The 18,407-nt window shown below is 34.9% G+C and overlaps 1 protein-coding gene across 2 annotated transcripts in view; it reads right to left on the bottom strand.

The window, feature by feature from the left end:
- Window positions 1-2,234: 2,234 nt before the first annotated feature.
- The window catches only part of LOC123564407 (stress-activated protein kinase JNK-like), a 57,209-nt gene continuing 41,036 nt past the window's right edge, over window positions 2,235-18,407 (bottom strand). Inside the window, exons 8-11 of one of the 2 annotated variants that reach the window (XM_053537049.1) lie at window positions 17,565-17,875; window positions 13,686-13,749; window positions 12,108-12,124; window positions 2,235-8,476 (exon numbers count right to left, since the gene is read on the bottom strand). In XM_053537049.1, the coding sequence (XP_053393024.1) occupies window positions 8,444-8,476; window positions 12,108-12,124; window positions 13,686-13,749; window positions 17,565-17,875 (425 nt within the window). In that variant the 3' untranslated portion in view covers window positions 2,235-8,443. Of the gene's footprint in view, window positions 8,477-12,052; window positions 12,125-13,685; window positions 13,750-17,564; window positions 17,876-18,407 lie in introns of both variants that reach the window. The other variant, XM_045357966.2, reaches the window with a different exon arrangement.

The following is an 18,407-nucleotide window of genomic DNA, read 5'->3' on the forward strand; positions in this document are numbered from 1 at the left end:
TACTTCATTTTTCTTTTCACAATGCTTAAAAAGCAAGTACACATGCACACAGTAAATGTATACAAGTCAGTTTAGTGTTTGGAATTCTTTTGTCATACAGTGCAACAATTCAGATACAAAACAAAATGTATCTATAACCTTTGACCTCTAGGTATGACCTTGACCTTGGACTTAATGACTTGTGTTGTTGACTGCATGTCAACTAGATGAGGCTAAGAACTGCTGCTAATTTTATCAGATTCATTCTAGATTCAATTGGTTTAGATCTGGAGTGAATTTCAGCTATTTAATCTTTGACCATGTGTGACCTTGACCTTACAAGTGACTTGGGTCGAGTGCTCAGCACCTCATCTGGATGGGGAAAAGAAATGGTGCTAGGTTTCTGAAAAGCTTCCCAGCAATTTAGAATATACAGTGTAGACACAAAGATAAGCTCTGACCTTTGACCTCCAAGTTTGATCTTGACCTTAGACCTAGTCACCTGGGTTATGACTTCAGCATGTCATATAAATGAGGTTAAAGAAAATCTTGTGGTTTAAAAGATACCGGGTGGACATGAAGTTGAGCTGTGCTCCTCGAGTTAAACAGTTGTTAGTTTTATGAAATCTTCCTAGAGGGTTAGAGAATATGAAGCTGACATTACATCAAGCTATTTGACTACTGTGTGCGACTTTGAACTTTAAGCTTGTAACCTTGACTGCATGCTCTGCATGATATGTTGATGTGCTTTACAACTGATGGAAGTTATTAAAATCTTCAAAGTGGTTTTGGCTGTATGAAGCAAACAAGAAGTTAAGCTGTGACCTGGATTGTGTCTTCTTGATGAGATGAACAACTGATAATTTAGAATTTATGAAAATCTTTCAAGCAGTTGGGAAGGTATGGAGTGGATGCAATAGACTGTTAGACCAACAGACACAACAACTTTACACCCGTTTTGTTGTTGCTTGTAGCGGCATTCTTCAAAATCATTATGTACGTGTAATTTAATGGAAAATTTGGCAGGAAGGACATAATGCAGATTAAGCGATTTGAAGGATGAAATTAATGACAAAATTGTAGAAAATTGTACTGTTGTTTTTCATATCAAAAGATCATCAGCAGTGTAAAATAAACTGATGCAGATACCCTGTCATACCAACATTCGGTATGGCAGCTGTCACATTTTTTCCAACCATTGTATCTTTTCTCTGTCCTGTTTATCACATAACAGACACTGGCCTTTTTAACTGCTTAAATAACTCCTTTAGCGTAAATGTTTGGTATAATTCGACATTGGAGAGGTTGAAGTTACTGTTTGATCAAGTATTTTTACTATAGCTTCCAGTATGCACCCATTTTGTCAAAATCCAGAACATTGCAATTTTAATGAAATTTAGACAAACCCATTCTTTTCAGTAAGCACTATTGCTGTCCAAAACCATGAACATTTACATGAGTGAGCCACTTGATTAACTAATTATTTTTTAGCAGACTGTTGTTGTGTACAAGAGTGTATACATATTGACATCTGAACCTCTGTTATACAATTTAACAGTAGTTCCAGGGAAGCTTGTGAACTACAGTTCTTCCCAATATTGACCGACGCTGGAGTATGTGACATTAACGTCATCAGAAGTATTCCAACACAGTATACAAATGAAATGCTCTGAAACTAAATTAGCATAATAGTCTCACAAAATATATCCCTAGGCTGTGTTTGGAGTCCTCTACTTCTGTAGTTGATCACGTCTTGTGATATTGTTGAATATTTACGACACATTAGCGCAAACATCGTTACATGCATTAACTTACCCACTGGGAGGATACACCAATTAATGCCAGTTAAAAGAATTTAGTCCAATTTGTAATAATTAATTCTGTCTGGTCTTTGATACTGACAGTGTTCATAGTGTTTTGACAGAGGTAGATGCTGACAATGTAAAGAACTGGAGTCATACTAGGTGGCACAGTTGTAACTGGAGCTGGGTTTGTGATCTTGTCTAATGGGTTAAGCAGCAAAAACTGTAATCACTAGATTGTCTCTCTCCAATGATTGACAATCCTCAAACTGCAGTCTTTTCTAGCATAGTTGTTTCATGGTCACTCCCTCCCCCCCACCCACAAAATGTTTATCATTCACTGCTACTAGAGAAGGACTGTGGGATTTAGGGAGATAAATTAATGCCAACAACATAGTCAAACATGGAACAAGTATATGCAATGATTATTCAAATCAAAGAGGAACTCCAACATTTTTTGCTCTACAAATGTTTTATTTTATATTTTGTGTTTCCTCGGCATACCTTGAATATAAGGTATGAAATTACACATCACATCTACATATAGAAAACATCAACATATACACTTCCAACATTTCATATATCAAACACAATGTTTTCTGTGACCTCTCAGTATCAATGAAATAAGTAAAACAAGAGGGTCATGATTGCCCCAGATCACTCACCTGAGGTTCAAAACTTGCTTAAGCAGTTCTGGTAAAGGGTAATGCAAGGAAACTATCTGTGAATTTTATTCTGAAATCGGGCCATAAGAACCTGGTACATGATCATTTCTAAAACAATGCTGTGAAATTATTTTAAAATCAGACTAGCAGTTTTAGAGAAGATTTTCAAACTTTTTCATAAAGCCATATAGGGAAAAATAGCATTACCCGCTGGGTGCCATGTTTTTAACAAAAAAGAATGATTTGATGGAATCTGTTACAAGGTCAACCAAGGAAAATTGCTGTGAAATTATTTTGGCGATCTAGCAAGCAGTTTCAGCAGTAAAGATTTACAAACTTTTCCTCATAGTTTCTGTGCAGTTATTTCACATTGGGCATGCATTTTCTGAAAAGATTTAAGTGTTTCATTTTGGTTGCCATGGCAACCAGAATTCTATATGAATTACCTAAGTTTGGAGTATGAAAGGTGGCAACCCAACGGACATTCCTGTGTAGTTTGGTGGTTTAGGAGATGTTCTTTAAAGAAACTGTGGACGACAGATAGACAACAGACATCCAATGATCTTAAAGCTCACCATAAGCCTCTCGTACTCGGGCCAGCTAAAACAGTCGTGTTTATGTCCAGGACAAAAATTACTGAGTTTCTAACAATGTGTTTATTTTCATTTTGTAAGTAAAAACACTGTTTCCTGTTTCCATACTACTTTACTTGCTCAATGTGAAAGTGTAGGTTATGTTTCAGATTCCATTACATGTACAGTATTTGTATTTCACATTCATGACCATAGTATGTGTAGATGAGGGGGGTGGGGTCCTACATGGTGCCTTTTTCATTCACTAGAGTTCACAGAAAGCTTTGTGTTAATGGCCATTTATGTCATTTAATGACTCACAACCTCCTAAAGAAACAACCAAAACACAAAATACCAAATATGCTTGGGAACAAAACAAAATCACATAAAACAACTTAGCAACCCATATATAAACTTGCCAGTGGAAGTACTTGGAACTGTTCACAAGACAATGCTTACCTCCATAGTTCTGTGCTTTGTGTTAATGTCTTAATGATGGTAGAAATCAAAACAGAAGAAATATACTAGTCTTTTCAAATTGAAACTTCAGGTTGTTCCTTTAAAGTAAGATGCAGTATTTACTAAAACTTAGGCTAAATAGAAGTCAAGACTCAGTAAGTTTATAATAACAACTATAATACTAATTTGTTTTTTCACTTGGCTCTTGAAAAGCACAGATACACCTGCAAAATCTCTATCATTATTTGCTTGAAGACTGACAAAAGTATATCAAATAACATTTCAGCACACATTCTTCACTTTACAAGACATTACATTGTCATGTGAAACAAAAAATACATGAGCAAATGAAATCAAATCTATAATGAAAGACATAAACACAGAAAAAAAACAAAAAAAAAACATGTGTTTAACAAAACAGCTTTTTTTCAATAATAATTTACAGAAGACAAGTTACAAAATATATTGCATCAAACTAGCAAAGATACAAGGTATAATTTTATTATATCACCAGATAATTAATATGTAGTATCCGCTCTTTTATATGTGGTGCTGTAAAATCAGGTATTTTCACGAGGCTATTTTTTACATTTTGAATTAGTTTGCAAGGTAAAATACTTGTATGACCAACTTGTGTCTTTACTGAACAGTAATAGCCTTATTTGGAGAACTTATTTTCACTAGTATACTATGTTAGCAAATATAGCGGAAATAAATTTCTGGCAAAACTTTCTGTACAATACAAAATACCCGCCCTCTGACATAGTATTGTTTGTGGTTTTATTACATTTATCTTACAACAAAGAGTACAAGCGTAATTATATAATACAGGGTGTGTATAAGTGGTAGTTTTACAGCGTAATCTTCAACAATTCAAATTGGAAATGTAGTTTCTTGGCTGGCGGCTGGTGGGTTTGCCTTTGCGACCAGTGCAGACCAAGATCAGCGTGCACATCCATGCAGTCTGATCATGGTCTGCACTGGTCGTTATTCAGTCAGTTAATTTTCAGTGAAAACCCCTTTGTTTAAATAGTAAGTTGTACTGCCCAAACTGAATGATGGACCAGTCCATTTTAGAAACTTAGCAGGGTAAAGGTTAGAATCTTCTGCTCCGATCAGTAATATGATAAATAACTATGACTTTATTCCACTGAATGTTTATGCTTTTTGAAAAAATGGGATAAAGAAAGCAGTTCTGTGTCAAAACGTTAACATTACACTTCGATTTTTAACACACATGAACATAATCTATAGGTTCCTTTGCAAACAAAGCTTGGTTTACAAGTATTTATGTACATTTTACAGAATGTACATGACTATTGTCAGAGACAGGTAGTGCATACTAAATTAAAATATTGCAACATAAATAAAATGAAGGCACCAAGATATGTTAACAAATTTTAATATACGAGTGCTGTCATAGTAAAATGAACGATTTTGCAGCTAATCTTTTACAGTCTAACCTGTACTAACGGTCACCTCCGATCAGTGGTCACCTCCGTTCAGCGCCCATTTTATGATGCCCCCGACGGATTTTCCTCTATTTTATCACTTTATTCAGCGGCCACCTGCCGTCCGCGGCCAGCGGCCAGCGAAATTGCCCCCCGACCGCCGTATCTGACCCCTTTCAGTGGCCATTTTTCTTCCAAAATCAATTATTTTTAGGCAATAATCGCCAAAGATACCCGATTTTTGAGAAGCACGTGATTGCTAAGTTTCGCGTGACTTCACCGCAAGAACGCAAAATGACATTAGCTTCTCAATTAAAACTGATAACCAAAGGTGTAATCCCCTTTTTGTTGTGATCAAATGGCCAGTAATTATCGGCAATTAGCGTGTCACCTCGTGTCAATTTTGTTGTGGTTAAAGAAAATACTCGATAACTAATTAGTAGCATAATATTTGTGATTTTTTATACTTCTGTCATCAAAATACTATTAAATTTCTACAAAATTGATTGTTTGAAAAAAAATATAATCCACTCAATCTCTTACGGAACATAACAGCAATCATAGATTTTAGCATAGACAATAAGTGCGGAGAGTAGCTTCCCTTACCAAAATGGCGAAAATTGTGATAAACTTGTTTTGAAGTTGGAAAATTGTCTGTTACAATTTTTGTAGTAAAAAATCACGCAGGAGTTTTAGATTGCTAAGAAGACCATTCATATTGCGAAGGTAAATGCACGTCATTGTATCCTGGTATAATAATAATGGGAAACCCCCCAAAAATGGGCCTAAAGGCTCTGGCCAGAAGTCTGAAAAATACATATATTAGCTGCACCTCCGATCAGCGGTCACCTGGCTTAAGCAGCCAAATTGTCTGCTTCCCTTGGCTGGCTGCTTAAGACAGGTTAGACTGTATTTGAAATATCACTTTAAGACAATTATCCAATCTAATTTTAAAAACATACTGATACATACAATTAACTCCAGATTCACACATAAAACTCTTCAAAATATCTTCCATATAATCTATATTTTTATACATAAAATATTTATTTTTTTGCGCTATGGTTAAGAAAGCGTAACATCAAATGAATTTACATATGCATCATCGTCACAATTAATGTTTAACATTAACCTTTAGCCTGCTGTCGTCAAGTGGTACTGCCTTTGTGTCCAGTGCAGACCTAGATCAGCCTGCAAATCCGTGCAGTCTGATCATGGTCTGCACTGTTCGCTATTCAGATAGTAAATTTTCAGTGAACACCCCTTCGAACAATAAATGGTACTGCCTAAATTGAATGATGGACCAGTCCATTTTAGAAATTTAGGAGGCTAAAGGTTAGGACATCAAAAGAAATGTTGTTCATCCAAATGGAATATAGTACCTACTTATGAGTTTTTGGAGAGGTGCCTCGTAAAAAGAAAGTGTGTCAAGACTTTTGTGCCTTTACCTGTTCATAATACTACTTGTATTCCACAACTTTTTGCTATATTTAATGATTAAGTATTGGCGAATTATATTCATATCGATTAAAGAATTCTGTGGAAATATTTCTCATGATCAAAGTTGAATAATTAGTGCAACATGTGAAAGAGAGACTATAGAAAAATTACAACAAATACAATGTATGAAATATCACATATTATCTTATGTCAAGCAATGTATACGACGTGACATCAGTTTATAAAATGTCCATTTCATCTTCAAATATAATGTAAATAGTTAAATGCCTCTAAAGTTTTTATTTCAATCATCTTTGTAGTTTTAATTTGAAAAAAAAAAAAAAAACCAAAAAACAACACTCTTTTTTTATCTGAACTGGTTGTATACCACCGCAATATACTAATTTGAACACCTTACCACATACAGATTATCATTTGTGTTACACTGACTCCTCTGTTTATCTAAAGGACCAATGACTTTAGATGTAGTGTCTTTGTTGAACATATTCCCCAAACATGCCACTATAGCCCCTGTTCTATGTATAAAATTTAGCACAAAAACATACATATACATTGCATGACAGACTTCAATAAGGAATGTGTATATGATAAAATATAGATTGAGAAAAGTCCCTGGCAACAGAGTTAAGTTATACATTCAAGTTCTAAACTACCTGTCCATTCAGCACCTAGCTATTCATTGCTAAATGCTCAAGACCACAGAATACAGTTGTTTTTTTTTACTTAAAATTGTACTGATTTGTCACGTGGCTGAGTGTAAACAGTAATAACTATGGTGATATGTTATAACAGCCAATACTGAACATGTTTAGATGTTTCTAGATTTATTGTTATATGGTTTGTGCAATAGTTCATAGGGCTATATCTGTATTTCTATAGCCCATGTTTAAAACAATGCCCCTTCAATTTCTCCAAACATGCATATAAAACATGCAATATTATGAAACTATATTCTGATAACTGTTAAGCTCTCGAGGTTAAAAATTTAACAAAAGAACACTGCGTATTTTTATAATTGTGTACACCAGATACTGAAGTAAATAGTAAAATATCCCATAAATATTTAACTTCCTAATAAATTTTCATACTTGTAGATTTAAAATCTTGTACATATATTAAAACAATTTACATGATTTTCTACATGCATTTACAGAATGAATATATTATATGAGTATTATACAAAACAGAACTAGTCTAGATTCTGCTTTCCTATTTACAATAGTGAGATAAAATATTGAGGTGTTTCTATACATCACCCTGTAGTTACCATGACAACATAAGACTTTTGATTACAATTAAAAGGCATCTAAATATTGCATGTTGGACTAAATTAAACTAACTTACTTTTAAAAGCTCATGTTTTAAAACATACACTGAAAAGGACTGAGTTAATCAATTTAATTTAGATTATAAAGCAAGTACCTGGAAGGATAAACTTAATTTTATTCTAACAATAGACTAAAAAATTAACTGCCCTGCCACATTTGATCTTAAAAAAAGGTCTAAAATCTTGCAGAAATCTTCTAAACAATCAATGTTATACTGAGTCTAAAACAACAATTAGATAGATGATTTACATGATAAAACAAGCACAATGGTAGCTTTTCAAATTTTTAGGGACAATTTAAAACAGATCAGCCTAAACAGACTCGGACATATTGCAATGTCATGTATTCAGAAACACATAACAAAATGTGTAACACAGTATGGCTTACATATAACACTGAAACTGTCCAAATCAAACTGCATATAGTGAATAGGCAATCCTCAAAATTCTCTTATGTTCCAGTAACATCAAAATAGATCACTTTCAAAACATTCACTTTTCCCTGGTTTTATCAGAAGTAAAATAGCCCTCCTTTTTAAATGGCACATCCATCTGCAATAATGGTTATCCAAATGAATGCAGCAAATCTGGAAATAACTCCAGGTGTATCTGATCACCTGACCAAATCTGGAGACATGTTTTCCAGCAAATGGTTTAATGACTATTTTGTGATTATCTAGACTTGATGTGATCGGTTATCTTTTCGACGCACTAGCAATTCCGTCCATCACTGCCTCGTTGTTTCCTGCACCTTCCGGTACTGAAATATAAATAATACCGTAAATACCTCCCAATGGCATGCTATCATAAAACCAAACAACCATTTTTCTTTGACCGAAAAGTTAATATTACTGAAGAGATATGCAATGTGGAAAGTCTGAAACAATACTACAAACTGTCTTCTATCACCCTGAATGTCATAATTTAGTGTATTAGTTAGCAAAGATACATTATCATAATTAATGCATACTGACAAAATTTATTCCCCTATGCAGAACTGATACTGAATACATAAAAGTATGATATTATTTACACTAAATTCTAACATGACCTAATTTGTCCTATTAAATGAATGGCCAAGTATTGCAGTTGCAATACAGAAGCCTTCTACTGGTGGAAAACTTTGTTAGTGTTTGTCCCTTGTGGTTGTTGGCAACAGATACTGTTTATGTAATTGCAGGATCCAGATTTGCATACAGAGAGGTGCTTGAATGAAAAGACAGATGGACAGAGGGTATTCCTATAGTTCCCTCCAGTGTTCCATCGGCAGTGGACTAAAAATGCTTCAAGGTATTTAGGAGCTAAGGAACAAAAACAATTTTAACTTAAATTTCAATACTGTGATATTGTGTTAGAATCAAAATAATACATCTCAAATGTGATTTTCTCTTGAATAAACTCAGTCATTCAGATGCATATTATTATATCACTTGGGCTGATCCTTTGTGATGTAATTCCTTTGCATCTGATGTCCAAACAATGAATCTGATTAAAGACAATTCAACTGTAGGCTCAGATACAAATAAAATTCTGAAGATACAACCCTGGCATTTATGAATGTGCAGAAAAAGGTAAACATTCTCTAAATAATACATCTACATGGTTAAAAAGCAAACTGGCTGTGTCTGTGTATGTAATCAACTGTAATCTTATGCAGATGAAATGTGTAAAATAACAAGAGCTGTCAGTGGACAGCGCGCTCGATTATTCTCAGTGCTTGATAGTATAATATAAGCAATGAGTAAAACTTTAACATTACAATAAGCATATTTTCTTAGTCGAAAAGGGGCCATAATTCAGTCAAAATGCTTGATAGAGTTGCCTCCTCCTTTTTACAGACAGGGGTCATGATGGTAAACAAGTATGCAAAATATGAAAGCAATATCTCAATGGACTTTGAAAACATTTGGTGTGGTACGCAAACTTTAACATTTATTCTAAGTCGAAAAGGGGCCATAATTCAGTCAAAATGCTTGATAGAGTTGCCTCCTCCTTTTTACAGACTGGGGTCATGATGGTAAACAAGTATGCAAAATATGAAAGCAATATCTCAATGGACTTTGAAAATATTTGGGGTGGTACGCAAACGTTAACATTTGAGTGACGCTCATGCTAACGCTCACGCCAACGAGTAGGATAGCTCCCCTATTCTTTGAATAATCAAGCTAAAAAGGAACTGTCTTGCTGTTTATAAAATGAATCTTCAAAACTGTTTGCAAGTGCCTTCAATTAAAAAGGTGTTGGTGCACAGTTTATGTTCTTGACATTTTAGTGTTTGGTGTGTTCAACATGAATTAACCTTAACATTGGCATAACCTGGAATGAACAAGTGTCATGACAGCCCTAGATTGCTCACCCAAGTTTACAGCTTGCATTAAACATATTGGTAGGAAAACATCTGACAAATTATTTCATAACAGGGTCAGTGTTTTATTTTGAAAGAGGGTCAATGTTTTCAGACAGGAAGATATTTTTTAAAGTTTCTACTAAATAAATATAGGTGGTTAAGACATTGTATGAGGTAGGGATAGGGGGGTGAATGGTGGGCGTAATGCGAGTGGGAGCTTGAAAGAATTTGATAGTGTTACCTGTGTGAAATTATTTTGAATTTGGGTCAGCAGTTTCAGAGATGAACTTCTAGAACTTTTTCATACAGCAATATAGAGAACTAGCCCTTTCCCCAGGCAGCCATTTTTTAACGAATCACCAGAGGAATACTACTGTGAACTTATTTCATGATCAGGCCAGAGGTTTCTTAAAACAGTTTTTGTAAGTTTTTTCTTTTGCTTGTCATGGCAACCAGAATTCTGCCTGAATGATCCAGATTTGAAGGAATCTGAAAGGGGACTACCAAAGGAACATTCTTGTGAAGTTTGGTTACAACTGGCTTAGTGGTTTAGCTGGAGATATTCTTCAAAGAGATTGTGGACGGACGAGCATTCAACAATCCTGAAAGTTCACCACTAGCACTCTGTGATCAGGTGAGCTAACAAGAGCTGTCAGTGGACAGCGCGCTTGACTATTCTCAGTGCTTGATAGTATAATATAAGCAATGAGTAAAACTTTAACATTACAATAAGCATATTTTCTTAGTCGAAAAAGGGGCCATAATTCAGTCAAAATGCTTGATAGAGTTGCCTCCTCCTTTTTACAGACAGGGGTCATGATGGTAAACAAGTATGTAAAATATGAAAGCAATATCTCAATGGACTTTGAAAATATTTGGGGTGGTACACAAACTTTAACATCTATTTTAAGTCGAAAAGGGGCCATAATTCAGTCAAAATGCTTGACAGAGTTGCCTCCTCCTTTTTACAGACTGGGGTCATGATGGTAAACAAGTATGCAAAATATGAAAGCAATATCTCAATAGACTTTGAAAATATTTGGGGTGGTACGCAAACTTTAACATTTATTTTAAGTCGAAAAGGGGCCATAATTCAGTCAAAATGCTTGACAGAGTTGCCTCCTCCTTTTTACAGACTGGGGTCATGATGGTAACTAAGTATGCAAAATATGAAAGCAATATCTCAATGGACTTTGAAAATATTCAGGGTGGTACGCAAACTTTAACATTTGTGTGATGCTCACGCCGACGCCGGGTTGAGTAGGATAGCTCCCCTATTCTTCGAATAGTCGAGCTAAAAATCATTTCTTAAAAGTACTTTATCTGGTGAATAGTGGAAATTAAACACTGATTATATGAATAACATTTTCAGGTTTTTATTAAAAATGATAAGAAAGCCTTTGTGTATATATTACTGTTCTAGTAGTTATACTGAATTTATCAGCACAGAGTTTAAATACAATTTAAGATTTCATGTATAAGTTATTTACAACATAGATTCTGTTAATGAAAAATTTTCTGTTTCTTTTTCTAATATAAACTTTTCAACGTACGTTTTCTTCAGTTAATAAGAAAGTCATGTGTATTAAATAGTCCTACACACATCTAAGCCTAGCTGTGTTCAGACAAACAAACGGATGTTACTAAATTAAACATTCAGCCCTACGAGGAAAATGGACTGTGTATAAAACAAATGGGATCAGAACACAGCTAAAGAATTATAAGGCAATCAGTTTCTGTCAGGTGCATAGATGAATTAAGACTACATCGGCTAACATCTAAAATACTTGCTAAACCCCAAAATAACAAAACACAATTTTTTTTTACTCCAAATGTCTCCAAAACATTTAATATTTCAGTATTTTCCCAGATCAGCATGCCTCCATACTATACTACCACAGCTTAGCTACATCGGGGCTTGTACATGTAGCCTGGATCAGCTACACACCTGACTATGTATATATCAGTGATATATATAAAGCTAGGTACCAGTATGGTTTTGCATAGCTGCATTCTGGGAACCTCTATTCTCATTCTCCATTACCTCATTGTAGATCAGTTCTGAAATATAAAACAAGATGCTTTTATTGAAGAGATTTATCCTAAGAAAAGCATTTCATAAAAGTGGTGGATTAATATTTTTTTTCCATTGAGACTAATAATTATACTTAACTCCAGATGCAAGGACATCACTTGCTACAATATAGTGCATGTGAAAATGCAATTTCTTAAGTCACTGCTTACTCCCTATTTTATTCCATCAAAAACACTCCGCTTGTTAAGATATTTGAGCCACACTATGAGAAAACTAACACAGTGCGTTTGCGACCAGCGTGGATCCAGACCAGCCTGCGCATCCGCGCAGTCTGGTCAGGATTCAGGCTGTTCGCTTTCAAAGCCTATTGCAATTAGGGAAACGTTAGCACACAGCATGGATCCTGATCAGACTGCCCAGATGCACAGGCTGGTCTGGATCCATGCTGGTCGCAAATGCACTATGTTGGTTTTCTCATAGTGCGGCTCATTTGATGTTGCCATAGATCAGGTAAAACAATTTACTTTCATGGTCCATAGGTCAATATCCAGTAGGCAAGTAAGTTTTCTCAGATTTGCTTGATTGGATTGTAACAGTAGAACAAGTTTTTCTTCTTGTAGAGTAAATTCTTAAATGAGCATAATTGACCAAATTACACATTATATTTATTCAATACGATTTTACCTGTCAGTTACCACTTTGATAACAAGCTCACATTATTTAGCTATTATAAAATTTGTAATTTATACTGATACTGTTGACAACTTTACAGTCATTTACAATTCTGTTAACCATAAAGTAACTGAGTCAGAGAAGTGCTGGACATTGAAACAAAATACAAACAGATCTGTGAAGTTAATGGCCGGCTTAGGAAGAAGCAAGATACTGCAAATGATTATGGAACTAAACAAAACTCACTGAGTACAATCATGATTTTTTAAAAATATTTAGCATTTTTAACAAGGCTGTATCACTATTTTTATAATGCTTCTTAAAGTGCAGAACTTTTGCAACTGTTTTATTCCTTATTTGAGCCACACCATGAGAAAACCAACGTATTGTATTTGCGACCAGCATGGATCCAGACCAGCCTGCGCATCCGCGCAGTCTGGTCAGGATCCATACTGTTCGCTTTCAAAGCCTACTGCAATTAGAGAAACTGTTAGCGAACAGCATGGATCCTGACCAGACTGCGCGGATGCGCAGACTGGTCTGGATCCATGCTAGTCACAAATGCACTATGTTGGTTTTCATGTGGTGCAGCTCATTTGTATTCTACTTCCAATTTCAGTTATACCATTTCCTGACTGTGTGAGTGTTCTCATTATATAGGTAGAACACAGGGCTATGAATCGGAGGTCAGAAGTTCAATCAATGGGTGAGGTCAATATTTCTGGTGACAAAGTTTCATAGATGACAGTCTGTCTGAAGCTAATCTTCTTTCACCTGTTAATCATTTAGAAGTTATCAGTTACTTAATGCGAACAATTCTGTACAGGTATTGGCCACTGTTACATAACTCAACTTCTACTGAAAATGGTGTCAAAATCACATCAATCAACAAAGACTGATGAGCTAAGTACTTACCCTTCCACTGCTCCACTGTGTGTTCTTTCTCATCCACAGCATGATTATAGGCACCTGGTGCAGCCTGAAATATAAAATATCAACCATCATATCTTACACTTAAATATATATGAGCCGTGCCATGAGAAAACCAACATAGTGGGTTTGCGACCAGCATGGATCCAGACCAGCCTGCGCATCCGCGCAGTCTGGTCAGGCTCCATGCTGTTCGCTAACAGTTTCTCCAATTCCAATAGGCTTTAAAAGCGAACAGCATGGAGCCTGACCAGACTGCGCGGATGCGCAGGCTGGTCTGGATCCATGCTGGTCGCAAACCCACTATGTTGGTTTTCTCATGGCACAGCTCATATATAACCTCACATTACAGTTTTCCATGTTAGTTTGGAAGGGTTAATTCAAAACAAACTTTCGTAACTCCATAAATTGCAAACAAACTGAAAAGATTATTCCTACAATTTTTCTCTAAAATTCTTTGACTGGAGTCTAGATTAATAGTAGTAAGTCAATGATTATTAAATATGCTTTTGAAGAAGGAATTTCACCCCATAACCTTTTGAAATATTTTAGCTTGTTTGTTCTGAAACATTTTAGGTCACAGCAATATAATTCAGAATATACGGATTTTAAAGATTGAGGAAGTTTTTTCTTTAATTCATTTTTTTGGGTATAGAGTAACACAGACACAATTTAGGTAATATTGCACTTTTTCTAGCTTTTAAGGGTGGGGGAAGGTCTTGGGTGCCCTACAAGAATTGTTTCAGGCATAGGCTGGGCAGAACTGACCTGTATGTTCTAATCACATGAAGAACTGTATTCCCCAAACTAGGTTTTGAACCCACACTGGTGAGCAGCAAGTAATTTGAAGTCACCAACCTTAACTACTTGACCTTTATTAATAGGCAAAGACTGGCATCTGGATAGAACCAAGGATGTTTCACAACCAAGATAGCCCTCAAACAAGAATATGGAAAAATTCTACATCTCTACCTGGATGTTAAATTAACAGAGGCGAGGGGCAAGATACCATAATTACTTTGCCATGTAAGCTCCCAAAACACATTCGGGAACAATCAAGAAACTGAGAACTGAAAATGGACATAAAATCTTAAGTGCAGATTGGTATGATTTTACGTAAGACCAAAGCACTCTGTGCTTTTGCATATCATTTGTACAGGAAAGCTCATAAATAAAACTGAAAGTATTTTATACAACAATAATGTAAATCACTAGTGCTGATATCAGAATGAACACAGCAATTTAGAGTTCTTAGTTTACAAGCATCAGTTGTCTCTAGGGTTTTCTTCTTTCTGTATTTATAAAACATATTTCTGGATAAAGTAAAAATATGCAAATAACTAGATTGTGATTCTCATACAAATTACTGTAATGCCATGTTATATTCTTGTATCTCGGGACTGAAATACACTCAAAATTCAGTTATGTCAGAGTTTTCCCATTTTGGGGCCCACTTCATATACTCAAATCAAAATATATGCTTGGAATATCTGATAAACAATAATTTTGTATCAATTTTGTTAAAGATGACATGAGGTTTTCTTCTCCTTTCTATTTTAAGCTCAATCAGCAACTAAAAATGTTTAAACTTTTAGTTAAATAAATCCAACAACATAGAAACTCTTTCAGTAAATTTGTGAAATGGAATCTAGTTATATATTGTGACAGCTTCATGTAAGGCCAGGCTATCATAAAGTTCAACTCTCAATGAATGTCCTGGAAATCGGTTAAGTTCCATCCTTGATGTAAGCCTGGGCAATCGTTACGTTTAATCCTCAATGTAAGCCCTGGCAATCATTAAGTTTGATTCTCAATGTAAGCCCCAGCAATCACTAATTTCTAATCTCAATGTAAGCCCTGGCAATCATAAAGTCCAATCCTCAATGTAAGCCCCAGCAATCCTTAAGTTCAATCCTCAATGTAAGCAATCACTAAGTTCTACTCTCAATGTAAGCCCCAGCAATTACTCAGTTCTACTCTCAATGTAAGCCCCATCAATCACTAAGTTCTACTCTCAATGTAAGCCCTGGCAATCACTAAGTTCTACTCTCAACGTAAGCCCCATCAATCCTCAAGTTCAATCCTCAATGTAAGCAATCACTAAGTTCTATTCTCAATGTAAGCCCCAGCAATCACTAAGTTCTACTCTCAATGCAAGCCCTGGCAATCACTAAGTTCTACTCTCAATGTAAGCCCCATCAATCCTCAAGTTCAATCCTCAATGTAAGCAATCACTAAGTTCTACTCTCAATGTAAGCCCCATCAATCCTTAAGTTCAATCCTCAATGTAAGCAATCACTAAGTTCTACTCTCAATGTAAGCCCCAGCAATCATTAAGTTCTACTCTCAATATAGGCCCTAGCAATCATAAAGACCGATCCTCAATGTATGCCCAGACAGTCACTCAGTTCTAGTCTCAATGAAATATTTCCTCTTTAAGATATTACTGCACATTCGGGTCAAATTTCTTTTCTACAATGTAGTTTGATTAAACACTGATTTTACAGAACTATAGAATGTACTTAAAATTAGGCAAATAAAAAAGATAAGGTCAGGTGCTCGATTCTTTGCTGGACTGATCTGAAAAATTTGGACACCACACAAATTTTCATAATGATTAAGAGATTTGTATATTTCAAGCTGATTTTTAGAAATTATTTGGAATTATTTAATTTATCAAACCTTTTAATATCATATTTTATCTCTAGAAAGATAGTAGTGTTGCCATTTAAATAATTTTACTCACAGATTGCTATTCATAGAATGTTTTTTGTTTCCGTATGCCAAGTCCAGGTTTTATCTGATGTTTTTCGGATAAATGATGTTACGCCATTACACTCGGTTTATCAAGCGTGCAGAACTACCTTTTAAAAGTTAAAGGAATACAAGAAGATCGCAAAACTTAAGAGCAAGTTTTATCAAAATCTCTAATGCAATGTAGATCATAAGGATGAAATGAAAACATACTTTACAGGTTCTGGGTACTTAGATACTAGATAAACAATTCTGAGTTTAAATTTCGAAAAATGAGCATGAAAATCAAATTGCTTTGGGTATGGTGGTATGAAAAAAGCAAGAAATGTGATTACACAACTCCTTATACAAACTGTAAGTCTGTGGTGCTATATGACTGTTCTATATCCAATGGTATATTTTCTGGTTAAATGTCAAATCTTAAGAAAAAGTTATGAGAATATTTCTGATGTCATGTAATCAAACATATATTGAAGTGCTTGCCGGTCAATAGTCAAAACTATTTACTGTCAGTCATTCATACCTTGGGCAATAGTTTAGACTGTTGACTGGCAAACCATTCAATAACAGCAACAACATGCAATACGAGGTAACGGGTGTAACTGTGCAACTAAGATTTTTTAAAATTTTTAATAAGTGGGGGATGAGGGTGGTGGAACTTGAAGGAATTTTCTGAATTTTCAACTGGATCCACCCCCTGGCAACCATGGTTTTTATCGAACAGAATAATTTAAAGGGATTTGGTTGAGGTACCCAAGGTACGTTCCTGAGAAGTTCAATTGAAACTGGTTTAGTCGTTTTGAAGACGTACTTGTAGATGAGGGATAGATAACAAACATCCAAAGATCATAAAAGCTTACCATGAGCACTCAGTGCTCTGGTGAGCTAAAAATTATATTTAAAATTATGTTAAACATCCAATTAATTTTATTTATATTGAACCAGGGAAAGTAACCTTCTTGGCAATAACATTTTCATAATATTGTACATAAGCTGTAAGAAACCTTTTTCTATTAAAAAATTCAGCCAAGCAGGAATGACTCTACTTTACATGGACTTATCCACATATATTTTTACTATACAGGTTAACTGTATGAAGACAGTACTTACCCCATTAACTTCTGATTCATCGTACCATACATTTATATATGGATGCATTAACGCATCATCAACAGATATTCGTTTATCAGGGTCTATCACAAGCATTTTTGACAACAAGTCCCTAGAGAAAGTTGAACGTAATCCTTGATGTTCCGTACTGTCTGGAGGAAATAAGACATCGGGAAACAGTTTTTCGAAACTATAACCAGCATATTTTGGTCTATTTTCTACATAGTTTCTAACAGTAGGTTGTAATCGTTTCATAAATTCCTGTGAAGGTGTTCCTAGTTGTTCTATAATCTTATTCCACTGATCTATATCTGCAGGGTGGTTAAGGACATCAATGTTACAGCTTATTCTAACATGACTCCAATTTGTTCTTAATATTAACATTCACTATATATACTGTATAGAAAGAAAGGTGATTATTTTCATGTGAACAACATTAATGCAATAATACCAAGGGCAGCCCTGTCCGAAAGACTGCACAAATCTGACATCATTCACAAAAACAAGAACATAATGGTGTCGTTAGAAAAAATCTTACAAAACTGGACAATGAAATTTCAAAAAGAACATTTAAATTATACCTAACACTAATTTTTCTGAAGGTAAAAATCAATATTGAATTGACACGACTATATAATTCTTTCCTGGATTAAAGCATATTCTAAATAATAATCAGGAACTGTCTTTTTATTTAAAAGGCAAATTACAACTTACGCTGGTGTTCTACTTACATGTTAAAAAGAACAAAATACTGTCTTCTACTTTGCATGGAAAGCTAACCAATTATTTTTGCAGCAATCTGTTGTAAAAGCGTAAATGTTTCAATGGAAAATGTTTATATAT

The sequence above is a fragment of the Mercenaria mercenaria genome, chromosome 2, assembly GCF_021730395.1.
Source record: "Mercenaria mercenaria strain notata chromosome 2, MADL_Memer_1, whole genome shotgun sequence".
In the NCBI taxonomy this organism is placed as follows: domain Eukaryota; kingdom Metazoa; phylum Mollusca; class Bivalvia; order Venerida; family Veneridae; genus Mercenaria; species Mercenaria mercenaria.